The 25,182-nt window shown below is 41.8% G+C and overlaps 1 protein-coding gene across 5 annotated transcripts in view; it reads right to left on the reverse strand.

The window, feature by feature from the left end:
* Positions 1–25,182, reverse strand: part of STIM1 (stromal interaction molecule 1) — a 182,713-nt gene that overhangs the window by 23,440 nt on the left and 134,091 nt on the right. For all 5 annotated transcript variants that reach the window (XM_049651464.1, XM_049651473.1, XM_049651492.1 and 2 more), the window contains 2 exons: positions 11,151–11,262; positions 7,937–8,052 (listed from right to left, as the gene is read on the reverse strand). In XM_049651464.1, the coding sequence (XP_049507421.1) occupies positions 7,937–8,052; positions 11,151–11,262 (228 nt within the window). The remainder of the gene's footprint in view (positions 1–7,936; positions 8,053–11,150; positions 11,263–25,182) is intronic.

Here is a 25,182-nt window from a genome sequence, read left to right on the forward strand (position 1 = left end):
AGAGGAGCCCTAGACGTGGGGGGCGGGGAAGGAAGAAAAGAAGGAATGCCCTCCTGTGCACAGCAGTTTATCCTCAGGTTGAGGAGGGGGCAGTAGGGTCGATAGGACCCCAGCGCCTGGTAAGGATGGGGGGCTGATGGGAATCCAAAAGGACCCCGGTGGAGCCACCAAGTTGAGGCTGGGTCTAGATAACAGGAAAAGATACATGTAGCTGGAAACTGTGTGAAGCTGAGGCCCAGATTGACAAATGGTTATATTCATAGTTCCTGATTGAAAGCTGAGCAGCAGGACATGGGGACAGTGTGGGATCAAAGACAGATTAGCACATTCTATTTCCATCCAAGGGAGGGGAGTTATGAGGTCTGGGGTGGCAGCCCTATCCTTTACATGTTTAGGCCAGACTCTCATAGAGAAAACTGAGGGTCCCTTGGCAGCCATCCTCCAGCCTCCAGGCAGGCCTACCCTTCCAACCATACACAAGTCCTCACTCTCCTGTCCTTTGGGTCCCAGGAAGAGATATCTCTGCAGCACGGTGAGCTGCCTTTCTTTCTGGAACACACCTGCCTCCTCCACACCTCTTCCAGAGGCCGGGGTACTCTTTGTCTCCCCTGTTTGTTACAGACTTTTAATCTTGGCTTCCCGAGGTTTCCCAACTCCAACATCCCTTTTATATTCTTACCAAAAGTCAGAGGCACTCCTGTTCAAACAAGACTCTGGGAAATGCCCGCCCCCTATTACCTCCAACACTCAAAGTTCTCAAGATGGACATGCGGATTGGGCACCTATATATTCTATTCAGTCCCTATCCCACCTTGTCCAGATTGATGTGGAACAAGACTCTATTATTTTTTCCAGCTTAATACTCTCATCCAAGTCATGAATAAAAATACTGAATGACCAGAGCCAAGGGTAGGATCTGATAGTCCTCCCCTCGTCTAAGGCAATACTGTTCCACCTACCAGTACCCTTTGGATCTCTTCAACCAACTTTAACTCCACTTAAATATATAAGCATCCATACACCCCTCTGTCCAGTCAAGTGCATAGTTAGAGCTCAGAGATACTGCCTGTCCCATCCCATGAGCCACCACCTTGTCAAGAAGAGAATGACTCTAATCTGGCTGACTCACTTTGTGGCCCCTAGTGATCATCACTTGTCTGTATACCGGTGCCCAGCACAGCGATGACCAGCTCACACAGGGATTCAGTAAATATTTGTGGAACTGAACCTTTACTGATAAGTTCCAAGTATGATATCTCTCTCTCCTTACCCCACATAGGAGAGGAAGGAAAAGAGAAGACACATAACACATCAGGCATTTATATCCACCATCTTGAATTCTCACAGCCACTCTAGAAGGCAGGTATTTGTGTTCTCACTCTATAGGCCAGGGAACTGAGTCTCCCCAGGAGAACTGACTTCCTGGAGTTCATCAAAAGCGACAGGGCTGGGATTCAGATCCAGACTTGCCTGACCACATGGTCTTTCTGCTACACCCCACTTTCTCATTACAACTTTCCTACTTGTGCAGCAGGTGTTGTTTCTGCTTTGTTACATCCAAACATTGCTCACCATGGAGATGATCCCCTGATCTAGCCAGAGTGTGGCTATAAGAGTTCCAAAACCTGAGTTTTTCTCCCAGACAATATCCTGAGAGCTGACTGTGGCTCACAGGCCATCCGGAGAGTGAATACCCAAAGGTCAAATGGCCAGGCCTTTAAGGTTAAATGTAAGGCCTCATGTAGAGAAATTATTGTGCCATCAAAAGCAGCATCCTGCACTGAGTACTAGGAAGTCTGGGTTCTATGCTTGCCTCTGCTCCATCTGGATCTCAACTTCCTCAACTCTAAAATGCATTGTCACAGAATTGCTAAAGAGATCAAGTGCATAGTTATGAATGAAAGTGTTTTGAGGTGTTCTGGAAATCTTCAGCTGGACATATCCACTAGGTAATTAAGAATGTGGATGTGGAGTTTAAATAAGAGGTAGTAGCTGGAGAAGAAGATGTGAGAATTATCAGGCCCTTTCAGTGGAACCCTGGGCAGAACCCTATAGTCCAAAGCAAATCTGTGATGTTAATTTTATGTATCAACTTGACTGGGCTAAGGGATGCCGAGAGAGCTTTCTTGCCTCAATAAGAGATTAGTACTTCAATCAGTAGACTGAGTAAAGGAGACCATCTTCACTAATGTGAGTACATGTCATTCAATCATCCTCAGGCCTCTGAGTGCCTGAATAGAACCAAAAGGCGGAGGAAGGATGCATGTGCTCTCTCAGCCTGAGCTGAGACATTTATCTTCTGCTCCCCTCTTACATCAGCACACCTGGTTGTCAGGTCTCCGGACTCAGGCTGGGACATATAGCATCAGCCCCCTGATTCTCTGGCCTTTGGACTCAGACTTACACCATCAGCTCTCCTAGTTGTTAGACCTTCAAACTCAGACTAAATCATACCACTGGTTTTTCTGGTTCTCTGGGTGTAGATGGCATATCACAGGACTTTTTGGCCTCCATAATCATGTAAGCCAATTCCTATAATAAATCTTCCCTTTATATCTATCTATCTATCTATCTATCTCTATCTATCCATCCATCCATCCATCCATCCATCCATATTATGTTTCTCTGGAGAATCCTAATACAGAATCTATAAACCATTGTGACAGAAAAAGAGAAATGAAGAGTCTCATCTGTGCCTTACTAACGATGTACTTTTCCCCAGAATTCCATTCCCATTCTTTGCTTCCTGCCACCTTCCCAGCCCACAACAGTCTACATGGATATTTCCAATCCTTCTCCTCTGACTAGGATTCCTCAACCAACCCACTCTTTGGACAGGTAAACATGGATTATCTCCTGCCATCTCAGGGACTACCTTGCGTGTTTTTCAACTTTCATACTAGTCACCTTCTGATAGTCTGTGAGTTCCTCAGGGCCAGGGTACAAGCCTTATTTCTCTCTATAGCCCCATACTTAGCACAGAGCCTGACCAGAACAGGTACTCAGCAAAGGTGGAAAGGAAAGACAAAGGGAAGAAGAAAGGCAGTTTTCACATGGAAGGGGTTATGATAGAAAGTGCATGTGAAAGCACAAGAAGAGCATGGCTGGCCGTCCCGCACAGCCCCTGCACAAGCTCAACTCTCAGAAGCTACCCCTATGCCCAGCGAGCACTGCTAGGGCAGACAGACCATGGAGCTTTCATGAGAGCAGGTGTGGCTTGCTAGGTGAACAGAGCTAACCCAGGGAAACTGGCTAGGACCTGGGGAGCCAGAATGTGGCAGGGTTCCCAGCCCGAGTGCTACAAATAGATTTTAGCAAAATGAGGTCAACTGTTAATACAATCAGGCCTGAGGCAAGGGAGGAGGGTATAAACAAATGAGATGCTGACATGTTAACAGAGTCAGGAATAATGGTGAGAATTTTTATAGTACAGTTAGCATTGAGAAAGTGAGCCTCCAATCATTACCACTTTCTGGAACCCCCTCTCCCAATCTATTCTTGCCACCTTCTCTACTGTCCACAATACCCTGTCCCTGGGAGACACACCTATTCACTGCTTACTGCCAGAATACATGCTTGGAATTTCTTTTGTCATTTACATAGCCTTCTGTGCTGAGGTGTGTGGTTAACCTATAATAACTATTCCTGGACCTTCTTGCCTTCTGGTTTTAGCCCAAGAAGTGCTTTAGCTGACTCACATATCCACAGAAGACATTCCATAGTGTTCTCCCCACAGCCAAGCTGGGCCAGAGTCTCCTCCCATCTCCCCTGTCCTAGAGCTCTGAGGACACCCAGCCTCCTTCTGCAAAACTTCTACCATACATTTCCTGACGCCTACTCATTGCTGGGCCATATGCTGAGTTACGACGACAGATGAACAAAGCTGTTTCTACCCTCATGAGTTCCCAGTTTGAAGGGTAACAGACAGGAAAACAGATTATTAAAAAAAAAAAAAAAAGCAGGTACAAAGGGCTATAGGATCCCAGAAGAGAGTAAGGAGAAAGGGTTGAACATGCCCAGGAAGAGGCTGGAAAGGCATCCTGGAGAAAGCTTCAAAAGTGAGTTGAGGGAGCCAGCCCATTAAGAATCCAACTCTTGGGGCACCTGGGTGGCTCAAGTGTCCAACTTTGGCTCAGGTCATGATCTCACAGTTCATGGGTGTGAGCCCCACATCGGGTTCTGTGATGACAGCTCAGAGCTTGGAGCCTGCTTCAGATTCTGTGTCTCCCTCTCTGTCTGCCCCTCCCCCGCTTGTACTCTATCTCTCTCTCAAAAATAAACATTTTTTTAATTTAATTGGCTTCATCTCATATTGGAATTCTTTATGTTTTATCTTGCTTCCTCTGTCAGAAGCAGAGGATGAGATAATATAGTAGAAAGAGCACTGAAATATAAGTTACTGGGTCTGAGTCATGGCTCTGTCATTTAAAAGTTGAATGACCTCTAAAAACTCACCTCATCTCCTGAGTCTCCATTTCTCTGACAAATTATCTGCAGATCAGGAAAAGCCCTCTCAGTGAATGATCTGCTGCCAGAGTGAGACATCAGCATAGGTCTCCAAGGCAAGCTGCCTTGGGACTTCGTGTGTCAGAACACAACTAACACCTCATTGTGGGATTGTTAGTAGAGCCCCGGATAGACCTGCAAGCCTAGAGCCAACTCTGCAGGTCGGAAAGACTGTAAAAGGCCATGTGCTCCTCTGCAGCCATGGTGGGAGGGCTGAGACGTCTTCTACTGTCAGAAAATGGGTCCTGAGTAGCTCCGTGCTGAGCCGGTTTGATCCTTCTTCCCCATTCCCAAGCTCTGAGGCTGCTCAGACAGATGGACCCTGATCAGTCAGCAGACCTTCCCGGCTATTGTACAACAAACTTTGATTTGAGATTTCTCAAGTTTCAGACTGATGGCAGGATTTTCATTAAGGCTGGGCAAGGCAGCCAAGGTTTGCAGCTATACCTGGCCCAGGCTCTCCAGGGTGTTTACCACCTAAGAACCACAGCCTTAAGAACTCACCCTCAGTACAGAACCAGGTCAGCAGCACAGGTTAGCACTCTAAGTCCTGTATGGGTGTTGGACAGGGAACAGAGCTCAAGTAGGGATTTTAGCCCATGCTCAGATGGAAACACAGAGCTAGAGGGACACAGACCAAGGGATTCTTTGCAGGTACCCCCCAGACACAGCCCCACCCTTGCAGATGTCTCCTGGCAAAGAGCTTCCTAGTATTTTCCTCAGATTCCATCTGGCAATTTTCAAAACTTTTCTTTAACGAGCCGTCAGTAGGAAAGTATAAAAACAGTATTTGCCATCAGGACAGCTGCTGGATTCCAAAACCTTAGCTCCCAGAAGTACACCCAAGCTCTATCAGAGTCCTAGAATCAGGGAGCCAGTAAGAGCCTTGACCAAGCCCATTTTACACATAAGGAACCCAAAATCTAGGCAGGAGAACTGAATTGCCAAAGGTCACTTGATAAGGCAAGGGCCAAGCACAGATTCCTAAACAGACAGCAGCGGAGAGGAGGAGAACTCCTATCTTTTATCCTTTTACCAGGACCCTTACCAATCAAAGGGTTTCCTCTCAAAAACTATGGAATGTTCACCTGAAAGGAATCAAAGATCCTTTAGCTCAATTTTTTCATAATACAAATCAGAAAACACATCCTGAGAAAAGTGACCTACACAAGGTCACACAGTGAGTGGAAATTTGAAAAAGGGACCAAGGTACTTTACTTTCCTAAATTTGATAAGAAGTTCTCTAAATGGAAGTCCAGGAGTTGCCAAAAATCAAGCCGCATATGTATTGTTGTTGTTGTTGTTGTTGTTGTTGAGCTATAATTCACATACCCTAAAATTCACTCTTTTAAAATATACAATTCAGTGGTTTTATCATATTTTCAAGGTTGTGCAACCATCAGCACAATTAATTTTAGAACATTATTATTATCCCAGAAAGATATCCTATACCCAATTAGGAGTCACTACACATTTTCCACTTCCCCAGCCTCTGCCAGCCACCAATCTGCATTCTGTCTCTATGGATGTATCTATTCTGGATATTTCATATAAATAGAATGATATAATGTGTAGCCTTTTATGTCTAGCTTCTTTCACTTAGCATGATTTCCAGGTTCATCCATGTTGTAGCATGTATTACAACTCCATTCCTTTTTGTGGCTGGATAATATTTCATTGTATTTATATACTACCACTTATCCATTTGTCCACTGATGGACATTTGGGTTGTGTGCACCTTTGGACTGTTGTGAACAGCACTGCTATGAATGTGAACATGTACTTCTTTCAGTACTTGTTTTCAATTCTTTGGATACATTCCTAGGCCTGTAATTGCTGGGTTATATGGTAATTCTATATTAGGGGTTGAGGGGGAGGGAGAGATAAATAGGTGGAACACAGAGGATCTTTAAGGCAGTGAAACTATCCTATACAATACATGTATACATGTCATTGTACATTTGTCCAAACCCGTAGACTGTGCAACACCAACAGTCAACTCTAATGTAAACTATGGACTGAGTGATAATGATGTGCCAGTGCAGGGTCATCAGTCATTACAGATGTACCACTCTGGTGGAGGACACTAACCATGGGGGAGTCATGTGTGAGGGGCAGGGTGTATGGCAAATCTGTGCACTTTCACTCAATTTATTTATTTATTTTTTATTTTTTTTAATGTTTATTTATTTTTGAGAGACAGAGAGAGAGCACAAGCAGGGGAGGAACAGAGAGAGAGGGAGACACAGAATCCGAAGCAGGCTCCAGGCTCTGAGCTGTCAGCACAGGGCCCAACTCGAACTCACCATGAGATCATGACCTGAGCCAAAGTCAGACACTTAACCAACTGAGCCACCCATACACCCCAAGCTTCACTCAATTTTGATGCAAACCTAAAACTACTCTAAAAAATAAAGTTTATTAAAAATTTAAAAAACATGTACAGATGACGGATCAGCTCAGGCACTTGTCAAGCCGAATGCACAGATGGGAAAATGTTATACAGCCTCTGACTCTGCCTGCCAGCTGCTTCTCTGGACTGGTTCTTGGCCTTATAACATTCTGCCACTGGCATCCTGAACTGATGCCAACAGCTCCCAATGGGCAGAGAGTGGGTCCTAAGAGCATGCTTGGTCAAGGCTAATTTTCTCAGAAATCTTACTTTTGTTCCCCCTGAGTTCATGGGGAATAAGATAAAGGATGGCAGGGTTGGCCATTCCCACCTTGCAGAGATCTTCAGGAGCTGAACTGCCTATTTCTCTTGAGTAACCCCTGGCTGAAGAGACTACCCTTTCTTAGGCCCGAGTGTGTCTCTATGATTCCAGGGAAGCCCACTTAGTCTTCTTTGGTGGTCCAAGGACATAAGATGTTCAGCCATCAGTTCATACTCTCTGCATGTCCACAGTGAAAGCAGGGAACAGCTAATTGGCATTCAGACCCTATGTTATCCCTGAGCATACCTTTCATATCTTAGCCTTTGTATTCTTTCTCTGGTTGTTTCCTCTGCCTAGAATGCCCTCTCCTGCCACCTGCATGGAATAAAGCCCTACCCATCCTTACAGGCAGAGGTCACATGTCACCTCTCCTATCAGATGCCTTCTCTATCCCTCCTCTGGACCTCAGAAGCATGGTGTACCTCTCTGGAACTTTCATTTTATCCCTTTATGGAAGGATATGATTCATCCAGGTCTTCCTACAGGGTCCAGTACAACACTGGCACAAAGTAGGTCTTAATGTATCTAATGAACGGAACTTGACATCCGACTGGATTGAAATATAAGACTATTTCATGTCTCATATTTTCACTTCTCAGTGGGAAGAGTGGAGGTGCTGCCTTGCAGGTGTACCTAGGAGACCCAGGACCTCAGCCTAGCCCCCACAATGGCCTCGGGTTCCATGGCAAAGCAGCCCTTCTTTCCACAGGACTCACAGAGAGGAGGCCCAAATAGCACTGTATCCAGGGCCTTCAGCTGCAGCTTCTGCCGATGGCTCCGGTCTGTCATCTTTAGTACAGTCCCTGTCATGGTGGTGTTGGTCACAGCAAGCCTGTCGAGGCAAAGAGGAAGGGTTCAGTTTCCTGCCATTAAAACCAGGAAGGATTACCTACCTCCTCCAGGAACACTTCCATGACTTCTAGCTCTTGGTGATTGCTCCCCTGTGTGCTCTAGAACACAGAGTCCATACCAGTGGATCTCAACAGGGAGTAAGGAGGGACACATAACATTTACCAAGAATATGTTCACCCTTCTCCCCATGTCCACCATCCCCTGAGAACCTTGCTCTTTGAGGACTACCCATCTGTGAGCATGCCCACACCCAACTATAAGTTTTCTGTTGTGTTTCAACTGTGCACCTATCCCCACACTCCCACCATCTGCAAATACATTCTCCTGTCCAACCCAGGTCAAAACACAAGCCACGTGACCCAGTGCTTTCTGAGGACCTCTAATCCTAACCCACTGCCATTAAGTACAAATCTGCTGATGACAAACAGTGCATTAGTCTTATTATCTTGTATTTGAGTCACTGTCATTTACTCCCAGTCAGATTATTGTAACTTTTTATGACCTTCAACATACTGTTAATGATAACTCTAATAAGAAAGGGCCTGAAAATGAGAAAATGACCCAGAAACAAACTGGACTGTGTTTTTCTTCTGCTAGAACACAGGGGGTGTGGAGGAGATGGTTATAAGATATGAAAGGTTATAAATCCAGTGGTCGGGGTCCCACACATGAGCCTTTACTACTGTCATATTCCATAAAGTTAGTGCTCTTTGCTGATGCATAGCTTTGTTTCCCCAGGTAGAAAAAAATGCTTCTGACATCAGTGTGTGATTTATATTCCTGCCTGGGCACACAGGGGCAGCTACCTCCCTCTCCAGCCATGGGAAGCAATCAACCCCTCTACAAGAGAAGCAGTGAGACACTGTGATGGGGGCTGAAGGGGTCAGAAGATCTAGCTTCTGGTCCCAGCTGAGTCAGCAACTCACTTGTCTGATCATAAACTACTCGGTCTCCCCTCTGGGGCCCCATTTTCCTTCTGTGTAAGCTTCTGTGAAATCAGATGCTTCCTCTAGGCCCAGGAGCTCTGGGGGTTCCTCCTCAGAGCACTTCCACCCAGTGCACTGGCCTTCATCTAACTGATCAATGTAAGTGTCATCTTTTCTGCAGTCTATTTGTCAGTGAAACCTATGAAGTGAGCAATGAGAGAAACGAGAAAGGAGCTAACATTTACTAAGCAGCTACTGCATCTCTCATCCTGTTCTGATGCTTCACATACAATGCCTCATTCAGTCCTCTGACTGGAAGGACACAGGTCCATCACTAGCTCCACTTCACTGCACCACTGACTTAACTCAGAGTTGAGCAACTCGCCCAAAGTCACGTACATAGCACGTAAGTGGCAAAGGCAGGAAATGAACTCAAATCTTCTGGATTCTTCCCATTACACCATGCTGCCTAGTGGTGGGCCTACAACCACTGCCACTCCATCCCACACTCCGTGTACCGAAGGCTCCAGGCTTCCTGCTGTCACTAAGGTGCCACAGCCTGGCTTCCTCCACCCCCTGCCTGACCTGGCTGGATCTGGTCTAGCTACAGGGAGGCACCAAGAGCCCATGACCTGAGAACTGACTTCTCATCCTATGTTTTCGCTCTAATGGAACCATAGCTATTCCCCAAGATGGAATGGGCCAAGGCGATACTGCAATTTCCATGGGTAACGGGAAAGAAACCTAGATCCTGGAGTTTCATGGTCAATCATCTATTTAATTGTCTGTTTCATTAAACATGGAATTCCTCAAGGCAGATGGGGTCTGATACACTTCTTTGTCCTCAGGGCCTAGGAGAGAACCCGGCACGGAGTAGATAATTGGTAAAGTTTCATGAAAAGACCTGGGTTCAAATCCCAGCTCTGCCACTTACCAGCTTGGATAAATCATAAAATATTTGAAATTCAGTTTGTTCACCCAAAAGCCAGGGTAGTAATTCCTTCCTCCCAGAATTGTGAGAACCAACTGAAATAATAGGCAGGAAAGTATTCTAGAAGGGGCTGTACAAACAGTAAGATTATTACTCTCTCCAGGGTAGGGAGAAGCTGTGAAAAGGAGGCTGCAGGCAGGGGGCGGGGGCAGCAGCGCCCAGTAGCTCTGCGGCTGCAGGCTGCAAAGTGTGGGTGCACCAGCAGCTTCACCTCCCTCCTTCCCCTCTGCTGAAGCTCATAACCAGATGCACCTACATAATAGGATGACAGATTATACACAGTCAGCACTTACCAGACAGTAAGCCCTTGGAGGGCAAGGGCAGGCTGTTGTCATCTTTATCCCCAGCACCCAGCACAAGTGCTTGGCACGGAGCAGGTACCCAGTAAATATTTGTCGAATGAATAAGTAAATGGATTAATGGCTGCATGACACATGGTACTAGTCTGACATAACAAGAAGTCCATGCAGTACTCCATCCCCTCCCCACCCCCCGCAGGCCCTGGCCTACTGCACCTGTGAAGCAGGCAGAGTTAGGGTACCACAGCTGTTGGAAGAGTCATCCCGGAGAGGAGGCCGGGGCCAGTGGGAGTCAGCCCCACCTCACACCACGTCTTTAGAGTAGACACACTCTATATGGATAATTCAAGGGAGGCTAACAGAGCCCCGAGGCTCCTGGGCAGTAAAAGAGGCAGCTGCTGGGAGCACAGCAAAAGAAAAGAGAAATACCACAGGCTTTGAAGTCTACCCAGATCTAGGTTCAAATCAGTTTTGCCTCTAACTAGCCATGTGACCTTAGAAAAGTTACTTAGTCTCATTGTCTATATACAATAATACCTACCTTACAGGATTGATGTAAGAATTAAGTGACATACTGTATATGAAGTGGTGCATAGGAGTGCCTGCCATGTACTAAGCATTCAATAAACGACAGCTATTAGTACTACTCCCAGGACCGACAGAAATGTTAAATAAGAGAACGGATGCCAAGTGTCCATCACACTTCAGAGCAAGTGCACAATGGATGCGAGAAGAGGAGAGGTCTAGAGAGTGTGCCCTGAAAAAAGTGGAGCCTCATTAACTGGCCAGAGAAACCTGATGTTGGGCCGATCCCAGTCCATTCCCTACACCCCCAAGTGAGAGAATCCAGTCTCCTCCTGACCTCGGCATGGCATGGCCACTCAGCTGCAGCTTCCGGAAGGTTTCTTCATACTGAGGCAGCTCCACGTACGTGATCAGCCACTGCACCACCTCATCCACGGTCCAGTTGTACACTGTGGGAAGAGACAAGCAAAGCTTTGACTCCAGAATGCAAGAACTACTTGAACTTACCATCAGTCACATTGGCCTTCTCATTGACCACATGTTTATGTGTTTACCATCCCCCTCTCCTACAAATCCTCAGTATAAAAGGGGTACATACTGTACCTTTTGTTTGACCCACAGGGGATGGTCTTGCTCTTTCACTATACCGGTATTTGGGTGAAATAACCCTCAACTATAATATAATAATGATAATAATACTAACAAATGCCATCCTTTACATTGGCACTTACTATATGACAGGTACTCTTCTAGAGGCCTCATATACATTAATGCATTGTTCTTCGCAACAACCATGTGAAAGATAGGTCCTGTTTTATCCCTATTTTACAGATGGAGAAAATGAGGCACAGAAAGGTTATATAACTTTCCGAAAGTTGCCCAGCTAGGAATTGGCAAAGCAAACACCTGCACTCAAGCAGTGTGGTTCCGTAACCCTTGCTCTAAGCCATTATGCACTCTTGTGCTCTTGCTGTCTCTCTCAGATAGACAGACAGACAGACAGACAGGTAGACGAATGACATATAGGATGTGTGTATCACATGGCACCCAGGAATACCAGCATACTGAACTTAAAAAGACTGGGAGCAACTGAGTTGCAGCAAAAAAGATGCCATTTTATTGGATTTAAAGTTTGCTTTCATTTAATGTATAAACCTGTTTTTGTTTATATTTATATACAAATTTTATATAGCACCTTAAACCTCATTTTATGTTTGTACACATTTAGATAATAATTTGAGTAATCATTGTTATAATAAAAACAGTTTAAGTCAGCATTGTAGGTCCAAGATAAATTATTTCCCTTAAAAGGAATTTGTACATTCCTCAAGTTTGAAAACTACTTGCTGCGAGCAGTAAGAAGCCAAAAAATGTTCCGAAAGAGAATGAAACGGTGAGATTTATCACCCTCTTCTCTTAAGGTCCATGTCTTTCCCCAAAACTGCCTTTCATCAGAGTGCTGTCCAATTTTCCTTTAAAAGTCAGGAAACAGGGCGCCTGGGTGGCTCAGTCGGTTAAGTGTCCGACTTCGGCTCAGGTCGTGATCTCGCAGTCAGTGAGTTCGAGCCCCGCGTCAGGCTCTGTGCTGACAGCTCAGAGCCTGGAGCCTGTTTCAGATTCTGTGTCTCCCTCTCTCTGAGCCTCCCCCGTTCATGCTCTGTCTCTCTCTGTCTCAAAAATAAATAAAGGTTAAAAAAATTTTTTTTGAATAAATAAATAAAAATGAAAGTCAGGAAACATCAAAGACACGGACTACGTCCTGTTCATTTTTGCTCACCCCACTGTCTCTAAGGTAAAGCTTCTTAAACAGTAGCATCAATAAGAATTTACTCAAGGAATAACCACCCCAAACAAGGAATTCCAGAAATGGTCTGATTGTGGGCTTCCAAAGAGAAACAATCATCTCCTTAAACAAATACACAGCTCATGTGGATGGTTAACTTCTGAAGTGCCTGTCAGAAAAATAGGCATTCCTCTGGTAAACACGCCTCAGATATTGGATTACTTCTGTCACTCTCAGATAAGCTGGAGAAGTTGGAAGGCTGGACCTGTCCCTCCACTCACCTACTTCCCCTTCAGTGGAGCCCAGCACGTGGTACAAAGCAGACACTGAGACATCCTGCATGAAACAAAATTGGAGGCAAAAACGCTCTGAACTCTTGATGTCCTCAAGAAGCTACTAGAGCTCAGGAGGGAAGTTTTGTAGCTGAGACTTTGGATATCCATTAAACTGTCTGCAGAGGCACAGGAGGTGAGAAAAGGAAGGTGCCTTGGGAGGAAATGAGGGGCACTCTAGTGCACTTAGACTGCATCCTAGGAGACAAGATCCCAGAGGATTAGGAAAAGGGTGCTTGGTCATTGCTTGGTTAAATTTCTAATTCCCAGACTAGAATATATTGGGAAGAGAAGAGAAATTAATTTCCAAGAGCTATGTTGAAATCCTAGGGTTTGGGAAAGGGGGGATGACAGAGCAGGGTTAGAAAAGCAGGATGTATTGGCCTTTTCCTCCTGAGAAGGAATATATGCCTTTGAATCCATTAGTAGACATTACAAATGTGCTCATTTACTATGGTCTAGAACGTCGGCTAATGAAGGTGTAGTAGAGGGACACTCAGATACGAGGCAGATGGACAAGTACCAGCCTGTGAAGTACAGAGAACAACACACTCCTGCCACTGCTGCCAAGGGAGCTCAGCCACGTCCAGCACAATGGGGCCTTTCTGCTTGGCATGTGGAGTGGAAAGAAGGCCACTTTTCTGTTGCTAGAAAGGCCTGAGGCTAGCTGTGCTACAAGAGCCTTTTGTCTCATGGGAGGATGCCTTGCTACAAGCCCAAACACAGACACTTGGCATGCAGGAACTCCCCTATCTGCACCTTACACTGCAGTGCAGTTGGGCAGGAGTCACTCTAGACCAGGGTTTCTCAGTCTCTGCACCACTGACATTTTGGACAGGATAATTCTTTGTTGGGGGGGGGGAGGTTGTCCTCTGCAGTGGAGGATATTAACCAATATCTCCGGCATCCACCCACGAGATGTAGCATGCTGCCTGTCATGACAATCAAAAATGTCTCCGGGTACTGTGAAATGTTCCCTGGGGGATAAAATTGCCCACCAGCCGAGAACCACTGCTGTAAACACGACATTAAGTGAGATGGAGGTCTATAAGGTAAGGGGGCCACTGCATTCCAATGAGGATGGACTCTTAACATAGTCAGCCCCTACATGGCTAAGCTATTGGGAAGAGGATAATGGCTTTAGCATATCAGGACAAACCTCGAGGTAGTTATTTTGGTGTGTGTGTGTGTGTGTGTGTGTGTGTGTGTACATGTGCTCTACACATCATTCTGTTACCTAGGCACACACGCTATCTAGGTAAGCTTGGCAACATGGTGTTGGCCACCCAGAGTCACTACAGTCTGGGCAAAGTAAGCCAGGCTGGGCTGTATCCTTATCAGAGAGTGACCCTGTGTCCCAATCAATAGCCAAGGCAAGATATCAGGGTCCCTTACCCCTAAGGTTCAAGTACCTAAAAGTTAAAAGGCTTGTTCTACTTTCTCATTCCAAAAGAGAAAATGGGAAGAATCTCCAGGCCAAAGTGAGGACGAAGGTAATAGCAAGTACAGAGAGCTGTGGCTGTTAGAAGGCCACAGAATTTGGCAAGGAGAGCTTAGTACAGATAGTCTCCAAATGACTCACATGCCCAAATTCCAGGAGGATATGCAAGCAAGAGACAGTCTTCTAAAGTCATGAGCCTCTCATCACCCTAAGCCTGTCCATGAGGCCCCTAGAGAGATCAAAAACTACCTCTCTGGGCAAAATGACAGACAATACTACACAGCGTCAGAGAAGGCCAATCTCTGGTGTTTTCAGCACCAAACAGTCCTTCATAAGACAAGTGTATAAGGTGATTAACTTTGTAGTCTCCAACCCTTTTAATGACATAACCTACCTGTATTTGGAGCATACATTGCCAACACAGGACTATCTATTTATAAATCAGGCTCATGTACTGACATTAGGTATACTGTAAAACATACACAAAAATTAAAGAATGAAATAAATACAATATGAGCAATATTGTATGATATGAGCATAAGCTACAGTATTCTCTTCTAGCACCTAGCTGATTATCTTATGAAGCTGGAAACCACTGGGTAAACAGTCAAACTCATACCAAACAGATGACCTGAACTTCACAGCTCTTCCCTGGATGCTGCCTCAGCTGTTGCTCTGAACTTAGCAGACCTGATCTACAATCAGTGTCTTGCACTATTTTGCTACTCATCTTTGGACATTGCTCTCAGACTTCCAGGTCTTTGCTATTTCCAGAAAAGCTCTTTTCCCTCTTTGTGGACTGCCAAACACCAACTAATCCTTAAAACCTAGCTCCAGCTCTTCATTGTGGAAATGCTTTGGAGCTCGTTTCTAAATCCTCTCTTCTAAAACCTTCAAAATATGAGTACTAGCACTCCCTTCTCTGCTTACTTAGCACTTTCTTTATTCAGACTTCTTTTCTAACATGTATGTTATATTGTTATTATTAGTCACATGTCTCTCTTCTCCATTGTGCTATATATAAGCACTATAGTGGTAGGGAACATGTCTTTTCTATTTCTGTATTCCCCAATGCCTAACACAGGGCTAGATCATTCTAAATACTCTGTAAAGTTTACTGAATGGACAAGAGAATCAATATGAATGAGTGAATTAATTAATTAATTAATTAACAAATGAAGGCAATCTGTAGGTCCTGGATCACTTGTAGCACATCCCATCAGGAGTTCCACTATGTTTTCCCACCAACAGCATCACTGCCCCCCACAGACTTCTCATGGAAGTAAAGGAGAGAATTTTTTTTTTAAGCACTTATACCTATCAGCAGAGACCTCTATAAATTGATGATCAGTTAGCTTCTCAGATAGTAAAGATCTATCCTGGCCTCCACACTATGCTTCATGGGAAAAGGCCTTTTTCCTTTGAGAAAGATTTGTATGTAAAATGCGTAAACTCTCCTACTTTAATTTAGAATAGCCACAAAAAATGAAGTCATTCAGGATTTCCAAATACCTGGCCATGTTAGAAGGCCGGATTTTAATTGTCGAATTTATCAGAAAAAGCACTAGATTTGAATCTGGAAGACTTTGATTTCCATCCTATTGGCCATGGATCACCTTGGGTAAATCACTTAACCATTCTGAACCTCAATTTCCCCTTCTATAAAATTTCTTTCCAGTCATTCATAACATTTATTTTGTACTACTTTGTGCCAGGCACTGGAAACAGAGCAGTGATTGAGACAGATACCCAGGTAGCTTACCATCTAACAGTGTTGATCTCTTCAAGTTGTTGAATTAAATGAGTTCATATGTTTGAAAACACCTAGGATTTAATACAAACTCAGTAGTAATTTCTTCTTCATTCATATACATGAATGAAGAAATATACATTCATTCAACAAGCGATAGATATTGAAAACTGGTTAGAATCTGGGTGGATACACCTATAGGCTCACCAGAGGGAAGAAATGTGAGCAAAGACACGTTGTGGCCCATTGTCTCTCTAAGTGGTTTCCTTCTGGCTCTCACTAGCAGTTTGCCACCTGCACCTAGAGGGAGGCAGGGGTCTTAGTTTTCTGATGTGGTGTCAACCTCAACTCCTGAATCATCACTGTAAAGAGAATCTGGCACTTGGGCCAAGGCCTCATGTGACAGGCCCACTAGGCTACCCAGCACAAACCCGGTCTACACGGCTGCAGAGCAGTAAGAGAACCTAGGCTTTGGAATGTTGAATGAGCCAAACAACTTGTGTAAGATCTCACAATGGTAGAGCCAAGGACAAACTTCTGTCTTCCACATCCCTATGCTGGACCAGGCCCTGTGCAAAGTGTTAAGATATAAAATCATATAAGGTAATGTCCTCAAGCAATCTGGTGGGAAAACAGGCAAGGGAATAGATGATTACAATTAGTGTACTAAATGCTGTGATGAGATAAGGGTAAGGAGATGTGGGAGCACAGAAAGCATCTAACCTAAACTATGGTCTCCAGGGAAGATTTCCTAAAGAAGGGTATACTTTGGGTGCTATATGTAAGTGATGAATCACTAAATTCTACTCCTGAAACCAATACTATACTATATGCTATCCATTAGCTAATTTGAATTTAAATAAAATCTTGAAATAAAAGAAAGAATGAAAAGAATATGGAAAATAAAGAGAATAAAAGGAGAAAATAAAAAGAAGACTTAAGGGGCGCCTGGGTGGCTTAGTCGGTTGAGCCGCCGACTCTGGCTCAGGTCATGATCTCGGGGTCCGTCCGTGAGTTCGAGCCCCGCGTCGGGCTCTGTGCTGACAGCTCAGAGCCTGGAGCCTGTTTCAGATTCTGTGTCTCCCTCTCTCTGACCCTCCCCCGTTCATGGTCTGTCTCTCTCTGTCTCAAAAATAAATAAACGTTAAAAAAAAAAAAAAAGAAGACTTAAACTGAGTGTTGTCAAATAGGATTTAATCAGATCAACAAGGGGGAGGGACAGAGAGAACAGTATCTATGAAAGCAACATGGGATGAAAGGAAACGACATATCCTCCCAACTGCAAATAAATTAGTGCAGCTATAGAGTAGATGTGATGAAGAGTGGTAGAAAAGAAGAAAATAAGTGGATCACAGAGATAAGCATGGGCCTGACACGCTAAACTAATCTAGCACAATGCCTGGTATATAGAAGGTATAATTCTTTTAAGTAATTTCTTCAAGTAATTCTTTTAAGTTTATGTATGTATTTTGAAGGAGGAAGCAGAGAGAGAAGGAGAGAGAATCTTAAGCAGGCTCCATGCTGTCAGTATAGAGCCCAATGCATGGCTCAAACCCATAAACCATGAGATCATGACCTGAGCTGAAATCAAGAGTTGGACACTTAATCAACTGAGCCTCCTAGGCACCCTGATTATTTATTTATTTATTTTTTTTTGTAATGAAGGCACGTTTACACAAATTGTAGGAGAAAACAGTACTTTTGGGGGCCAATACTACAGAGGTGAATAAGGCATGATGGAGAAACATGGCATTAAAATATAAAGAAACTCTCAGGATATAAAAGGTCACCAGGTTTTTATTTATATATACATATTGAACTTTTTCCCCCAACTGAAATAATTCAGTTGAGATTACAAATGGGCATTTAATTTCAGCATTTAACATCTCATTGATAAACACTAAAAAAAGTCAATGGCATTTTCTATAAAAAATTGTTTCATCAACAACTACTAAGCTTTCAAGTACCTCATTTTGTTAAGTCCCAAATGAGACAGCAGTTGTAACCTAAGCTTACTGCTAATTCTTCACAAACTCAAGTGTTACCTAATGAATAGAAAAGCCAGTATTTATCTCCTCCAAGTAACATAAGATTATCATATGTGATTACACAGGAATTTACTTGTAACATCTTTAGCAATACCTTTATTCGTCCAGGTTCCAATTAAGAATATTTCTTCCACCTAGAAATTTGGTGTTCTGGCATATTTGTTTCACTATTAAAAAAATAAAAATAAAAAATAGGAAGCCACTGAAAAATTTAAGCAGAGACCTGGTCAGATATTTACTTTAGAAAGATCCCTCTAGAACCAATTGAAGGACAAACTGCAGTAGAGCTAGACAGGCCAAGAAGTACAGTATGAAAGCATCCAAGCAAAATGATTAAGCTGAGGTTTCTGTTTCAGGCTAAGATGAAGTAACTACAATGGAATTTACCCTCTCTCCTGAAACAACCAAAGAGAAAAGACAAAATATATGAAACAATGGTTTTAAAGACACTGGACATCAGCCTATAATGGACATTGGTCCTTGAGAGATGGTAAACAAATGAGGCAGGTGATATACTTGTCCTAGTTATGGCTCTGAAAGAATTTCCAGGCCACAGTGCAGAGAGTGGAACCAAGATTTAGGAATAAATGGAAGTACACTAGTGTTAGGCTCTTACACTATATGTGACAAGGTGTAATAATAGCTCTTGAGAACCCTCATGCGCTGTTGGTGGGAATGTATATTGGTGCAGTCACTGTGGAATGCAGTATGGAAGATCCTCAAAAAATTAAAAATAAAATTACCATATGATCCAGTATTTCTACCGCTAGGTATTTATCCAAAGAAAGTGAAAACACTGGTGTGCCTGAGTGGCTCAGCTGGTTAAGTGTCCAACTATTGATTTCAGCTCAGGTCATGACCTCCCAGTTCACAAGATTGAGCCCCACGTCAGGCTCTGTGCTAACAGCACAGAGCCTGCTTGGGATTCTCTCCCTCTCTCTCTCTCTGCCTCTCCCCGCCCCCCTCATGCTCTCTCTCTCTCTCTCTCTCTCTCTCACTCTCTCTGTCTCTATTTCAAAATAAATAAATAAACATTAAAAAAATGAAAACACTAACTTGAAAAAATATATGCACCCCTGTTTATTACAGCATTATTTACAATAGCCAAGATATGAAAGCAACCTAAGTGTCCATTGATAGATGAATGGATAAAGAAGATGTGGTATATATACATTGAAATACTACTCAGCCACAAAGAGGAATGAGATCTTAACATGTGCAACAACACAGATGGACCTGGAGGGTATTATGCTAAGTGAAGGAAGTTCGAGAAAAATAAATACCATATGATTTAACTTAGATGTGGAATCTAAAAAAACAATATAAATGGACAAACAAACAAAGCAGAAACAGTCCCAGAGAACAATCTAGTGGTTGGTTGCCAGAGGAGAGGGGGCTAGAGAAAGAGCAAAATGGGTGAAGGGGAGTGGGATGGACAGGCTTCCAGTCATGAAATGAATAAGTCACAGTGATGAAAGGTACAGCATAGAGATATAATCAATGGTGTTGCAGATAGCATTGTGTGGTGACTGATAGTAGCTACAGTTATGGTGAGTAAAGCATAATATATAGAGTTGTTGAATCACTATTCATACACCTGAAACTAATGAAATATTGTCAACTATATTTCAATAACAAATAAAATAATAACATCCCTAGAAAGAAGACTATGAAAGATTAAAGATGCATATTTTATCTCCTAAAGCAACCACTAAAATAACAAAACAGGGTTAAAACAACAAAAAAAAAGATCAAATGGAATTATAAAAAACTACTCATTAACCCAAAATAAGGTAGAAAAAAAAAGAAAAGAGAAGAAAAAACAGTAGGGAAAAATATCAGAAAACAAATAGCAAGATAGTAGCCTCAAATCTACTCATATTAATATCCACATTAAATGTAAATGGTCTAAATACCCCAACTAAAAGGCAGCGATTATCAGATTGCCAAAAAATATAAGACCCAATCATAAACTGCCTATAACAAATGCATTTATGGAAACCAATTTGACAAGAAATCTCATATATTAAAAAAAAAATGCATTTAGGGGCGCCTGGGTGGTTCAGTCAGGTAAGGGTCTGACTCGGTATCAGCTCAGGTCATGATCTCACAGTCTCATAGGTTCAAGCCCCACATCAGGCTCTGTGCTATCAGATTTTGATATAATTTTGATATTTTGATATAAATATAGCTTTATTTTGAGTATTATTAGTTTTGTGTATCTTTTTCCATGTATTTACTTTTAATATACTTGTGTTTTTATATTTAATGCATTTCTTTTTTCTTTTTTTAATGTTTTTTTGTTGTTGAGAGAGAGAAAGAGAAAGAGAGAGAGAGAGCGCACATGCACAAGTTGGGGAAGGGCAGAATGAGAGAGAGACAAAGAATCCAAAGCAGGCTACAGGCTCTGAACTATCATCAGAGAGCCCAATGTGGGGCTTGAACCCATGAACCATGAGATCATGACCTGAGACGAAGCTGGATGCCCAACCAACTGAGCCACGCAGTCCCTCCTTTCTTTTTCTTTCTTTCTTTCTTTCTTTCTTTCTTTCTTTCTTTCTTTTTTTTTGTTTTGTTTTTAAGTTTATTTACTTATTTTGGGAGAGACAGAGACAGGGTAAGTGAGGGAGGGGCAGAGACAGAGGGAGAGAGAGGGAGAGGGAGAGAGAGAGAGAGAGAGAGAGAGAGAGAGAGAGAGAGAGAGGATCCCAAGTAGCTCCTCACTGTCAGCACAGAGCCCAATGCAGGGCTCAAACTCACAAGCCATGAGATCATGACCTGAGCCAAAATCAAGTGTCAGATGCTTAACTGACTGAGTCATCCAGGCACCCCTTAAATAAATAAACTTTTAAAAAATAATAACAGGGGCACCTGGGTGGCTCAGTCGGTTAAGCGTCCGACTTCAGCTCAGGTCATGATCTCACGGTTAGTGAGTTCAAGCCCCACATCACGGTCTATGCTGACAGCTCAGAGCCTGGAGCCCGCTTTGGATTCTGTGTCTCCCTCTCTCTGCCCCTTCCCCACTCACATTCTGTCTCTCTCTCTCAAAAATAAACAAACATTATAAATAAATAAATAAATAAATAATCCTAAATCTTTATGCACCTAGTAACATACCTTCAAAATACATGAAGCAAAAACTCACAGAACTAATTGCAAGAAAAAATAGGCAAATCCAATATTATAGTTGAAAATTTAAATACTCCCCCTCAATAACTGATGGAGCAACTAGGCAGAAAATCAGCAAAGATATAGTAGACATGAACCACACCATCAACCAACATGGCCTGATTGACATTTATTGAACACTCCACCCAACAACAGCCCAATGCACATGGAACATTTACCAAGATATATAATATTCAGAAATGTAATAAAATGTTTTAAAAAACTGTAAAGGATTCAAGCCATACAAAGTATGTTCTCAAACCACAATGGAATTAAACTGGAAATCAATAACAGAAAAATCTTTAGAAAATCCCCTAACATTTGAAAACTACATACCATGCTTCTAAAAAAAAAAAAACAAAACAAAACTCATGAATCAAAGAAGATATCAAAAAGGAAATAGAAAGTAAATAGAATATTTGAGTTGAATAAAAATAAAAATAAAACATATCATCTAACATGGTGAAGAGCCAATACTAGATGGATATAAGATACAAGACAGATTTCAGAGGCATGAATTTCCAGGGCCAAAATAATTCCTCAAATTGGAAAACATTATTGAGGGATATCAAGTTATTGAAGACTGTATCAGACCAAAAAAAAAAAAAGAATAAGCATTTACCACCAGTTGTGCTTTCATTTTAGGTATTTTTACTCTGTCTATGCTACCTATAAATCAGTTAGCAAAAAGCAAAAAGCCACAACACACCAGAATTTGTGAAATGCTGCTAAAGCAGTACTTACAGGAAATTTATAGTACTAAATGCCAATATTAGAAAACAGGAAAGGTCTCAAGTCAATGACCTCAGTTTCCACCTTAACAAACTACAAAAGAACAAGTTAAACCCAAAGTAAGCAGAAGAAAGAAAATAATAAAGATCAAAGTAAAAATCAATGAAATAGCTAACAATAGAGAAAATCCTTGAAACCAAACACTGGTTCTTTGGGTATATCAATATATTAAAAGAATAATAAGAAAAGATTATGAATAAATGTATGCCTATAAATTTGACAATGTAATGAAATAGACAAATTGAAGACACAAACTACAAAAGCTCACTTAAGAAGTAAATAACCTAACAGTCCTATACCTATGAAAGAAATTGACACTGTCATTAAAAACCTTCCTACAAAGACAACACCAGGCTCATATGGCTTTACTAGTGAATTCTACCAAGTATTTAAGGAAAAATAATACCAATTATATATGAAGTCTTCTGAAAAATTGAAGACTACTTCCCAATTAATTTAATGAGGTCAGCATAATCCTGATACCAAAAACAAAGATATTACAAGAAAACTATAAACCAATATCCCTCATTAACAAAGGTATAAAAATATGAAACAAAATTTTAACAAATAGAATCCAACCATACAGTAAAAGGATGATGACCAAGTGGGGTTTATCCCAAGGATGCAGGGTTAACATTCAAAAATTAATCAATGTAATTCACCATCTTAGCAAACAAAAACAGAAAAACCAGGCAATCATCTCAATAGACACAGAAAACTCATTTGATAAAAATCCAATATCCGGGGCGCCTGGGTGGCTCAGTCAGTTAAGCGGCCGACTTCGGCTCAGGTCATGATCTCGCTGTCCGTGAGTTCGAGCCCCGCGTCGGGCTCTGTGCTGACAGCTCGGAGCCTGGAGCCTGTTTCGGATTCTGTGTCTCCCTCTCTCTGACCCTCCCCTGTTCATGCTCTGTCTCTCCCTCTCTCAAAAATAAATAAAACGTTAAAAAAAATTTTTTTAAATCCAATATCCATTCCTGATAAAAAATTTCTCAGCAAATTAGTAATAGCTTCCTCAATCTGATAAAAGGGGAAAAAAGCCCACAACTATGTTTATATTTAATGATGAAAGACTGGATTCTTTCCTCCTTAAGATCAGAACCAAGGCAATGATGCCTACTCTTACCACTTCTCCCAACACTGTACTGGAGATACTAACCAGGGCAATCAGACAAGAAGAAGACTTTTTTAAAGGCATCCAGATTGGAAAAGAAAACAACAAAATTTTCTTTACTAGAAGACTTGATTACCTCAGTTGAAACTCTGATGGCATCTCACAAATAAGTGAGTTTAGAAAGGTTGCAGAATACAAGACCAATATATAAAAATCAATTATATATCTATATATAAACAACAATCAGGAATTAAATACCATTTACGTGGTCAACTTTTTTATATATTTTACCACAATTTTAAAAGTACTATTTATAATACCATCAAAATCTATGAAATACTTAGAGATAAATCTGACAAAAGGTATGAAAGAAAGACCTGTACACTGAAAACTACAAAATACATATCCTAACTAAATGGGGAGATATACTTTATACATCGATCAGAAAACTCAATATTGTCAAGATGTCAGTTCTCTCAAACTGAGCTATAGATTCAATACAATGCTAGTCAAAATCCTAGTAGGCTTTTTTATAGAAATTGACAAGTTGATTCGAGATCAAACAGCCAGGACAACTTGAAAAAAGAAAACAAAGTTGGAGAGCTAACACTATCTGACTAAAAGAGTTATTATAAGACTATTGTAATCAAAATTGCATGGTATTGACATAAGGACAGGCAAATAGATCAGTGGATCAGAATACAAAGACCAGAAATAAACCCATACTTATATGGACAACTGTTTTTTAACAAAAGACCAGGCAATGCGGTGGGAGAAAGGACAGAATTTTCAACAAATGGTTCTAGAAACAACTGAGACGCCCAGAAGCACAAAGAAGGACTTGGGACTTCTTTGTTAACACTAACATCCGCAAATTAATACAGAACAGATTAGAGGCCTAAATGTAAAACCTGCAACTATAAAACTTCTAGAGGAAAACATGGGAGAAAATGCTTGTGTGACCTTGGGTTAGGCAAATATTTCTTACATATGACACCAAAGGCATAATTCTTAAAAGCATAAATTGAAACACTGGACCTCCGAAAAATTAAAACTTACTGTTCTTCAAAAGATACTATTAAAAGAATGATAAGCCACAGACTGGGAGAAAATCTTTGCAAAGCATATATCTCATAAAGGATAGCCATCTGAATACATGTGTCAAAACTTTAAAAAATTGTACACTTTAAATATTTACACCTGATTGTATTATCAGTTACAACTCAATAAATCTTTCAAAAAGATGAAGTTGAGCTAAGGCAGTATCATAGGAGATGCATATAAAATATATATAAGAGAGATAGAATCCTCAGGACTTGGTAACAGAAATAGGTGAGAGATGCTCCTTTATTAAATGGGGATACAAGTAAGAACGTTTACCCTCAAGCAGCTATTTAATATAAATAGAAAATGCCTGTGATAAGTTTTAAATCACTGCATTGATGCTAATTGTTTTTTGTTATTGGAGAAAAAGTATCTAAAAGAATCCAAGAGAAATAAAAAGCCAGTTGTATCTTTCTCCCCCAAAATGTAGCAACAATGGCTGAGGCAGTTAACTAAATGACTTGAAGATTCACTTAGCAAAGTAATTTTTATAGAGCTAAAGGAACAGAAGAAACATATGTCTCACTGGGTTTATGTAAAAGCAAAAAGGGGATGCCAACTTTTTTATACTGATATGACTTCTGAAATGGTTTAGACAGAAGTCCAATGCCACTTGCCCCTGCTGTGCTATATCAACAGAGAAAGGCCAGTTCTGCTGGGTTTCTCTCTAAAAGCCTCCTGGTTTGCCAGTACTGCTCCACTGCCTCCTGTGAAAAATCCCATCCTGCAAAGAATAGCACAGACAGAACTGGAGATCTGTGAGTTTATTATTTCTAAATTATTCTTTGGAATTATTTCCAAATCATTTCCAGTAGAAAGTAAACATTTTCTCAAGAC

This window comes from Panthera uncia, chromosome D1, assembly GCF_023721935.1.
Source record: "Panthera uncia isolate 11264 chromosome D1, Puncia_PCG_1.0, whole genome shotgun sequence".
Classification (NCBI taxonomy): domain Eukaryota; kingdom Metazoa; phylum Chordata; class Mammalia; order Carnivora; family Felidae; genus Panthera; species Panthera uncia.